General features: G+C 41.1%; 1 protein-coding gene across 5 annotated transcripts in view; it reads left to right on the top strand.

Moving 5' to 3' along the window:
• Positions 1-5,469: 5,469 nt before the first annotated feature.
• Positions 5,470-10,753, top strand: part of LOC124879587 — a 36,979-nt gene continuing 31,695 nt past the window's right edge. For 2 of the 5 annotated variants that reach the window (XM_047384269.1, XM_047384268.1), the window contains exons 1-2: positions 5,470-5,609; positions 6,158-6,209. In XM_047384269.1, coding sequence (XP_047240225.1) covers positions 5,574-5,609; positions 6,158-6,209 — 88 coding nt within the window. In that variant the 5' untranslated portion in view covers positions 5,470-5,573. The remainder of the gene's footprint in view (positions 5,610-6,157; positions 6,210-10,753) is intronic. The other 3 variants (XR_007041055.1, XR_007041054.1, XM_047384267.1) reach the window with 2 other exon arrangements.

The following is a 10,753-nucleotide window of genomic DNA, read 5'->3' as shown; positions in this document are numbered from 1 at the left end:
GTTTCCGACACGGCTGAAAGTAGGTCTATATGTGCCTCTTAGGCCTGCAGCACAACAGTCACACAAATTATAAACTATAATAATGTGTGCATATATACACACGCACACACACACGCACAAGCATGTGTGGTCATGCTTTTATGACTTTCGCCTCTCCAAGTAATGAAACTACAGTGGAGGAAATTTATAATTGTCTTGTTAGTCCTGCTCCAGTCCCCAGAGTCTTTTAGCAGGTGGAGGTGGCTGTGTGTAAGAGATGGAAAGCAGGGGGATTATTTTTAAATACGCAGTTGTGAGCTGGCCAAATTTAGATTGGCAGCCAACTGCTGACTTTCCTACAGCATCAGCACTTTGTTTGCTAAGAGCATACACATTGAGGTAAAATTACAAGGGCAGTGGGTTCAGGACAGTTCATAGAAGCAAAGCAGATTGAACAAAAACTGTATTAAAGGAGAAATACTTTGCTTACAAAAACTGTTATATAATTTGTAAAAATAATCCCAGTGATGTCATTGAGATTTACCTGGAGTTGGACCCGTGGAGGATCAGCAACAATCTGCTTTATGCAAAACTGGAGGGGTATGGAGATGTTATTTCAAAATACACAAAATATGCAGGTTGCATTTATAACTGTTGCTCTAAACTTGAAAATATAAAAACATCAAATTTAATTTTGTCTTCCTAGTGTCTAATATAAATATTAACATCATCACCCCCTCAAGCAGAATTGTTTGCAGTGCATTGCAAATGTATGCACACCCCTTAAATAGTTACACATTTTGTTACAACCGCATGAATTTTATTGGGATTTTAGGTGACAGACCAACACAAAGAGTCCAGCTGTGTGTAATTTAATCACAGTCTAAATCCAACTGTTCTGTGAAGGCCTCAAAGGTTTGTTAGAGAACATTAGGAAGCAAACAACATCATGAAGGGCAAGAATCACAGCAGACATGTTAGAAGGAAAGTGGTAGAGAAATTTAAAGCAGTGTTGGGTTATAAAACAATATCCTAAGATCAGAAGATCTCACCAGGCCCAGTTCAATTCATTATCTGAAAAAGAAAAAAACTACAATGCAGATAAAAGCTATAGCTATAGTTAGCTATAGTTCTGGGCACAAATCCATCTGGTTTGTGAGTGTGCAAATGTAAGACAACTCTTCTCCTATGGTTGCATCAAATTATAAATCATACAGGTCCTTCTCAAAATATTAGCATATTGTGATAAAGTTCATTACTTTCCATAATGTCATGATGAAAATTTAACATTCATATATTTTAGATTCATTGCACACTAACTGAAATATTTCAGGTCTTTTATTGTCTTAATACGGATGATTTTGGCATACAGCTCATGAAAACCCAAAATTCCTATCTCAGAAAATTAGCATATTTCATCTGACCAATAAAAGAAAAGTGTTTTTAATACAAAAAACGTCAACCTTCAAATAATCATGTACAGTTATGCACTCAATACTTGGTCGGGAATCCTTTTGCAGAAATGACTGCTTCAATGCGGCGTGGCATGGAGGCAATCAGCCTGTGGCACTGCTGAGGTCTTATGGAGGCCCAGGATGCTTTGATAGCGGCCTTTAGCTCATCCAGAGTGTTGGGTCTTGAGTCTCTCAACGTTCTCTTCACAATATCCCACAGATTCTCTATGGGGTTCAGGTCAGGAGAGTTGGGAGGCCAATTGAGCACAGTGATACCATGGTCAGTAAACCATTTACCAGTGGTTTTGGCACTGTGAGCAGGTGCCAGGTCATGCTGAAAAATGAAATCTTCATCTCCATAAAGCTTTTCAGCAGATGGAAGCATGAAGTGCTCCAAAATCTCCTGATAGCTAGCTGCATTGACCCTGCCCTTGATAAAACACAGTGGACCAACACCAGCAGCTGACACGGCACCCCAGACCATCACTGACTGTGGGTACTTGACACTGGACTTCTGGCATTTTGGCATTTCCTTCTCCCCAGTCTTCCTCCAGACTCTGGCACCTTGATTTCCGAATGACATGCAGAATTTGCTTTCATCCGAAAAAAGTACTTTGGGCCACTGAGCAACAGTCCAGTGCTGCTTCTCTGTAGCCCAGGTCAGGCGCTTCTGCCGCTGTTTCTGGTTCAAAAGTTGCTTGACCTGGGGAATGCGGCACCTGTAGCCCATTTCCTGCACACGCCTGTGCACGGTGGCTCTGGATGTTTCTACTCCAGACTCAGTCCACTGCTTCCGCAGGTCCCCCAAGGTCTGGAATCGGCCCTTCTCCACAATCTTCCTCAGGGTCCGGTCACCTCTTCTTGTTGTGCAGCGTTTTCTGCCACACTTTTTCCTTCCCACAGACTTCCCACTGAGGTGCCTTGATATAGCACTCTGGAAACAGCCTATTCGTTCAGAAATATCTTTCTTTGTCTTACCCTCTTGCTTGAGGGTGTCAATATTGGCCTTCTGGACAGCAGTCAGGTCGGCAGTCTTACCCATGATTGGGGTTTTGAGTGATGAACCAGGCTGGGAGTTTTAAAGGCCTCAGGAATCTTTTGCAGGTGTTTAGAGTTAACTCGTTGATTCAGATAATTAGGTTCATAGCTCGTTTAGAGACCCTTTTAATGATATGCTAATTTTGTGAGATAGGAATTTTGGGTTTTCATGATCTGTATGCCAAAATCATCCGTATTAAGACAATAAAAGACCTGAAATATTTACGTTAGTGTGCAATGAATCTAAAATATATGAATGTTAAATTTTCATCATGACATTATGGAAAATAATGAACTTTATCACAATATGCTAATATTTTGAGAAGGACCTGTAGTTCCAACAGGTGTCAGTGGTAGTAAGTGCATTGTGTGCTGTCCATGGTGCTGAATGCCTTGCCCATTGAAATTATTACACAGATTATGAATGGAGTCAGAAAAAGGAGGGATAATGTAATAAACCTTATTAAAAATGGAGTTTAAAAACAAACAGTGCTGAGACGTGGGTACTTAAAACTGTTAAAACTATACTACCCCTCAGTTAAAAGTATATAAGATGAGAAAATGAGTTTTTATAAAGCTTGTTTTATTATTGACTGCATTTTTAAGCTGACATTTTTCTTTCAGAATTTATAGTTTTCAGTATGAAGTTACTGTGACTACAGTCAGTAGTGGACTTGAGTGGTCTGACTGCAGAGACTTTTTTATATGGACATCTAAACTGGGCCTGTTTATATAAACATGCCTACTTCCTATAATTTATTGATTAATATTATCCACAAAAATGATCTAATCAGGTTGTCGATGCAAACATGGTAGTTTAAACATGTGCTGAATTTTAAAACATGCTCTTCTTTTAATGTATAAATCACCAGCTTTGCATCCAGAGTTTGAAACTTTTGCTTTTTTTGTGAACATTGCTCAAACTCAGTTAGATTAGACAGAGAGTAAATGTGAACATAAATTTATGTCTTGCAACAGTTTTTTAATTGCATTTAGTCCTGAACTTTGACTGGGCCATTCTAACCCATAAATACACTTTGATCTAAAGCATTTTATTGTAGCCCTGGTTGTATGTTTAGGGTCACTCTCCTGCCGTAAGGTAAACCTCCACCCCAAACTTATCCTCCCATTATCTCTGATCAGCTTTCTTTGTCCTTGCTGAAGAATTAAAATCCCCACAGTATGATGCTGCCAGCACCATGTTTCTCCATGGGGATGGTGATTTTTGGTTTATGTGTAGTCTAGTGTTTTTCACCACAAGAGGTGTTTTACATGTAGACCAGAAACATTTCCTGTGTTTCATACATAGCTTGTGGCAAACTGAACATTTGGATTTAATATGGCTTTATTTTCACAATAACTAATTTCTTGCAATACTTCTATAAAGGGCAAGTTTTATTTTTTTAGTTTGGCCTTAAAAGCATGTATACATTGTGTGCAATTTTCTCCAAGTAAACTTCCTATAAAAAAGAACCAAGTTGAAGACATTTTTGAATTAATGTGGTGCAGAAAGTCAAAGGTTTGTACATCCAGTTTAATATATTTACACGACAAACTACTTTTGTTATTACATGAGTCACAAATGTCAAACCACTAATATGTCATTGTCTTGCCCACATTAAAGGAGCATTCTGTCATATACTGTGCCCAATTTCTGAATAAATTTGAATTTACTTATTAACATCATAGCAAGAGGAGACTGTAAAATACTATCCAGAAAAGTTGCTTTTTTTCTTTAGCCAACAGAAACTTGGAAAATTGAAAGTAAATAGGCTGTAATAATATGTATTACAACAACCTGCAAGAGGTTTCACATGAAAACGAATGTATGTGGACAAATCAGTGACAGAAATCTATGTTAACACATCCAAACAAGGCTGAAGAGACTACTGCAAAGATCTGCCGCTGACTGAAGTCATATCAACAATAAACAGTAATACAGTAAATGTTGAGGTGTTTCTATATTAATCTATACATGCCTATAATAATTCTCGAGATATCCTGGACTTAAACTGCATTAATATTCATCTGTGAATGTGCAAAGACTCGAGACTAATCCTCCCCTCAAAGACCCAACAGCTTTGCATTTAATTTTTCAGCTCTTCCGCCTTCATCTTCTCTTCCTCTTAACCTACTTTCCCCCCCTTCCTTTTCCTCTACACAATAAAATTCACCAGGCAGTGTCATTGCAGGGATGTCTCTGGCTTTTTCTTTTCTATGCCTATAAGCTCATTAAGGCAATTAATCCTCCTGAGTTTGCAGGCTTTAATGCGCCTGATGAAACACAAAGCGTTAGGACCTTGCGTTAACTGAAAGTCATTTTCTGGAGATGTTCCTTTTGTTTTCCATGTATTATACCCATAGTTGGTGCTCTTTGTTTTTAATGTGGGGATATATTAATCCTGTTTCACAAGTACATGCAATTTCTTTGGACAGATATATCATTTACAGTGTTTTAATCAATGAAAAACATATTTAAAGCTGGAGTCATTTAGTTAAAAATTAACTTTTCATATCAAACTCCCAAACATTAGGAGAGTCATCACCCTGCCTCTCTGTGAAATGGTGAAAATAATTATTATAGACAAATAAATTATGCATGAGTCAGTTATTTACAGAAAGTGCAACCACCACTAGATCCACAGCTGGGATGATGTATTCAGGATGCTATGAGTTGTTTTTATTTATTTAGTTAGGTAATTAAAAATGCATATCACAGTTTTCACATTTTTATGTTTAAAAATAAAGAAAATCCTGTATACATTTTCTACAACTTTGTGTTTTGTTTAAAATCCTTTTAAAATAGATGAAGCTTTTGGTGAATACTAAGAAAGGCTCTGTAACTGAATGTGTCTCTCTTTTGGGAAGTCTTGCTAAGGTTTCCGTGCCTTTATTTAGACAGTTGGATCACTGAGGCTCACTGGCTGCATGTAGATGACATAACACTAATAGGATGGGATGCAGATGGATTAGGCAGTGATGTCATGCATTTATGGGCTCAGAAAAGCATTGAATGTTGCAGCTTCCTGGAATAACAAAGTCGAGTTTTTCCTGTCTGATGGTGGCGTATTCTGGGCTTTTGTGTCATTCTATTTGGAGAAAATGGGTCAACTCTCTTTGTCTTATGTGAGCAGTGAGGTGAGTTTGTTCGATGTAACAGGCAACACATTTAAAAAAGAAGAGATTTCCAAGGCTAACATATGTAGAGGTTAGGGGAGAATTTAGAATAAAATTTTTTAAAAATTCTTATTACAGAAAAGCTGTTTCAGTTTACATCCAGATATATAGGATCCAAATTAATTCAACTGAATACAGATCATTCAAACACAATTCAACTCAAAACAGTGAGTTTTAAAGAGAGGTTTGTGTGGTTCAGTTCTAATCCAATTCATTAAATTTTTACAACCCCAATTTTGTGTAAAATGTAAATAAAAACAGAACACAGTGATAGAATACACTACAAAGACAAGCTATTTAATTTTCAAACTGATAAACTTTGTTGTTTTTTGTTGTTGTTGCAAATATTCACAATTTTTTTAATTTGATGCTTGCAACACGTTTCAGAAAAGCTAGAATTCACTGTCATTTGGATCGGCTGAGCGGCGGTGGTAGAGCTGAGCTGGGTAATGTTTCTCACTGGGCTATCGTTGCAGTGGCAGTGATGTGATGTGTCTGTGTGGTTGCAGGCCCCGGACGCCGGCCCCGAGTTCTTGCCGCTGGCCGGGGACCTCTTACCGAGTGAGTTTGTCCCATCTTGGAGTGGGGTCGGGGGTTCTGCTGTGGGCTCGGTGCTTGATGGTGTTTACCCTGTTGCGCCTGTGGGCGGGGGCTAGGGTAGCGTTGCGCGAGGCCCTTGCCTTGGCATCGCGGCACGCTGTGTGGTGGGGGCAGGACGTGGTAAGGGTGCTTGGGCTGTGTGTGGAGCTTGCGCTGTGTGGGTGTTGCCTCGTCGGCTTTTTGGGGATGAAGTTCACCTGTGGGGGGGTGGGGGTTGGGGAGGGATTCATGGTGCATGTGTTCAATATCTGTGTCCTGGTTAGGGGTGGCCCTGTGGGGAAATTCATGTTGGGGTTCATTGGGGGTGGGTCGGAATTTATTGGGGGGTTGTGACTATTTTATTCTGTGGCAGCTCTGGTTGGCGGGCTAGTTTGGACCATGTAGACCCCTCTTTTGTACATGGCCCCCTCTCCGGATGAAGATGGGGGTCATTGGGTACAGGGGTCCAGGCCATGGTCACTCAGGTTCAGACACGAGCCCGGGCTAGCCCGGACCAGGTTCAGGTGGTGGGGCGGTCCGCCTGTCTCCACCCCCGGAGGGAAGTGGACCACCTCCTGGTTCTGGGATTGGGCTAGTTGCCCCTATAGGGTATTGGCGCCTGGACCTAGGAGTAGAGAGTACTGTATGTATGGATATGCATATTTCATCCGACCAATAAAAGAAAAGTGTTTTTAATACAAAAAATGTCAACCTTCAAATAATCATGTACAGTTATGCACTCAATACTTGGTCGGGAATCCTTTTGCAGAAATGACTGCTTCAATGCGGCGTGGCATGGAGGCAATCAGCCTGTGGCACTGCTGAGGTCTTATGGAGGCCCAGGATGCTTTGATAGCGGCCTTTAGCTCATCCAAAGTGTTGGGTCTTGAGTCTCTCAACGTTCTCTTCACAATATCCCACAGATTCTCTATGGGGTTCAGGTCAGGAGAGTTGGCTGGCCAATTGAGCACAGTGATACCATGGTCAGTAAACCATTTACCAGTGGTTTTGGCACTGTGAGCAGGTGCCAGATCGTGCTGAAAAATGAAATCTTCATCTCCATAAAGCTTTTCAGCAGATGGAAGCATGAAGTGCTCCAAAATCTCCTGATAGCTAGCTGCATTGACCCTGCCCTTGATAAAACACAGTGGACCAACACCAGCAGCTGACACGGCACCCCAGACCATCACTGACTGTGGGTACTTGACACTGGACGTCTGGCATTTTGGCATTTCCTTCTCCCCAGTCTTCCTCCAGACTCTGGCACCTTGATTTCCGAATGACATGCAGAATTTGCTTTCATCCGAAAAAAGTACTTTGGACCACTGAGCAACAGTCCAGTGCAGCTTCTCTGTAGCCCAGGTCAGGCGCTTCTGCAGCTGTTTCTGGTTCAAAAGTGGCTTGACCTGGGGAATGCGGCACCTGTAGCCCATTTCCTGCACACGCCTGTGCACGGTGGCTCTGGATGTTTCTACTCCAGACTCAGTCCACTGCTTCCGCAGGTCCCCAAGGTCTGGAATCGGCCCTTCTCCACAATCTTCCTCAGGGTCCGGCCACCCACAGACTTCCCACTGAGGTGCCTTGATACAGCACTCTGGGAACAGCCTATTCGTTCAGAAATTTCTTTCTGTGTCTTACCCTCTTGCTTGAGGGTGTCAATAGTGGCCTTCTGGACAGCAGTCAGGTCGGCAGTCTTACCCATGATTGGGGTTTGGAGTGATGAACCAGGCTGGGAGTTTTAAAGGCCTCAGGAATCTTTTGCAGGTATTTAGAGTTAACTCGTTGATTCAGATGATTAGGTTCATAGCTCGTTTAGAGACCCTTTTAATGATATGCAAATTTTGTGAGATATAAATTTTGGGTTTTCATGAGCTGTATGCCAAAATCATCCTTATTAAGACAATGAAAGACCTGAAATATTTCAGTTAGTGTGCAATGAATCTAAAAAATATATATATGTTAAATTTTCATCATTACATTATGGAAAATAATGAACTTTATCACAATATGCTAATGTTTTGAGAAGGACCTGTACACCTTTCAGCATTAATGGTGCCTTCACAGATGTGCCAGTTACCCAAGCCATGGGCAATAACACACCCCCATACCATCACAGATGTTGGCTTTTAAACTTTGAGCTAATAACAATCCGGATAGTCCTTTTTCTTTTTGGCCCAGTGGACACAATGTCCATGATTTCCAAAAACCATTTGAAATGTGGACTCATCAGACCACGGCACACTTTTCCTCTTTGTGTCATTCCTTCTCAGATGATCTCGGGCCTGGAGAAGCCGGCGGCGATTCTGGGTGTTGTTGATATGGCTTTCTTTTGGCATGGTAGTTTTAATTTGCACTTGTAGATGTAGCAATGTGATAACTGACAATGGTTTTTTTAAATGTTCCAGAGTCCACCTGGTAATATCTGTTACAGAATGATGTTGGTTTTTAATGCAGTGCCTCCTCAGGGATTAATGGTCATGCGCATTCAATGTTGGCTTTTGGCCTTATGTGCAGAGATTTCTCTGAATCTTTTGATATTATGGACTGTAGATGATGAAACCCCTAAATTCCTAGCATTTGTACCTTGAGAAACGTTCTGAAACTGTTAGACTATTTGATCACAGAGTTTTTCACAAAGTGGTGAACCTCTCCCCATCATTTCTTGTGAACGACTGAGCCTTCTGGGGATGCTCCCAGTCATGACACTCTTTTGTTTCCATTTAACCTGTTAACCTGTGGAATGTTCCAAGCAGGTGTTTTATGGGCATTTCTCAACTTTCCCAGTCTTTTTTGGAATGTATTGCAAGCATCTAATCCAAGATGGCGCCAGTGTGTTTGGCAGCTCTTATTTCTGTGTTTGATTTGTGTTAGAGCTGCTTTTAAATTTGATCATACAAAAAAAACGATTCTTTACTGGTGCATTATTGTCAAACATCGCTGAATCTTCAACCTCCTTGCTATAACCTAGTTGTATTTAATAATGATGAACATCAAACCTTGCCTCCACTTCTGTCAGGAATTCAAACTCACCAGATCTGGGTTCCCACGCTACTCTCATGGTGAAAGTGCTACCATCGCTATTGAAAATGAAGCAGATGGATGGTAAAAAGTTAAGCTCACCTTGAAGCATGGTTATCGGCCATCAAATGAACTATTCCTGAGAGAATTTGTGCATCGTTGTTTTCCTTATCCTGTTGATCCTTGCCTGGTATCTTTGGTCAGTTTTGCCAAAAAAAAAAAAAAGAGGCTCTTCAGACCCATGACCCCTGCCCACTCTGGGGCGGGGAAACGTCCAGAACCTGAGACCACTGCTCCGTTGTCCCCAACTTGAAGCAACCAATGCACCAGCTCAAGTTCCTGCCAGTGTTGGTCTGGTGTACACCAGATCCCTGGTGAATAAGACTTTATTTTTTGGGATCCCATAATCTGGATTTACTGTGCATCACTGAAACATGGTTGAGTGCCAGTGAGGACAGTGCTCTCTGGGAACTTTTACCAGTGGATTGCTGCTACTTTAACTCGCCACAAATTTCAGGGAAAGGCGGAATGGCAGCTATCTACTTTGAACTCTGAAATAACCTGGTTTGGGGTGAGTTGTACAAACCCGGTTTTCTGCTCTGTTATCCCCCCCCCCCTATCAGAGTAAGATGATAGATATGCCGCTTGGCAATGCATGATGATTGATGCTTAAATAGCTGAGCGAGGTGATAGATATGCCGTGTTTGGCAATGTGTGATTATTTCAAACTTTGAAAGCAGAGCAAGATGATAGATATGCTGTGTTGGCAATGCAAGGCGATGCAACACTTGATGAAAGCTTAGAGAGCAGAGTAAGGTGATAGATATGCCGATGTAGGCAATGTGTGATTATTTCAAACTTTAGAGAGCAGAGCGAGATGATAGATATGCCATGTGGCAATGCGTGATTACAGGTATATTCCGCTGAGGATTTGAATAAAAGATATGAAGTTATGAACGGATCAGCTAGTAAAGAACAGATAGAACGGGTAATGAAGGAATAAAAAGATGAAGGATGAAGAAAAATGAGATGAAGAAATTATGGAAAAAGAAAAGAAATGCAGATGAAGATAAGAAATAAGGTTAAAATAAAGATCTATGAGTCGGGGTTGAGTAATTAAAGAACGTCAAGGTAAATGCAGGAAGATGAGTAAAGTAATGCACAAAGCATGAGAAGAAAAGGAATAATCAGCCTCTAATTAAGGAAGGTCGAAACAAATAGAAGTACTTTTCGAAGAACATCGGTGAGCTAGAGTGAGGGAGAAAGTTAGACAAGACTGGCAGGTGCTGAGGGGAAGAGACTTGCAAAACAGTAACATGACGATTGAACTAAGCCAATGATGGATAAAGGCCAACCACCACCAGGAATTGTTGGGAGCTCTTACCTGAGAGCTGATAAAACATTGAGCAGATAGAACGGAGTGGAAATCCAGGCGAACATAGGAAGAGAAGGATGAAGAAGACAAACAACCCAATTGCTGGAGAGCAGCTGAGGGAGAGACATTGGGT

Source organism: Girardinichthys multiradiatus, chromosome 13, assembly GCF_021462225.1.
Source record: "Girardinichthys multiradiatus isolate DD_20200921_A chromosome 13, DD_fGirMul_XY1, whole genome shotgun sequence".
Taxonomy (NCBI): Eukaryota; Metazoa; Chordata; class Actinopteri; order Cyprinodontiformes; family Goodeidae; genus Girardinichthys; species Girardinichthys multiradiatus.
The sequence above is the reverse complement of the archived record's forward strand: the minus strand, read 5'-3'. Positions and strand labels throughout refer to the sequence as shown.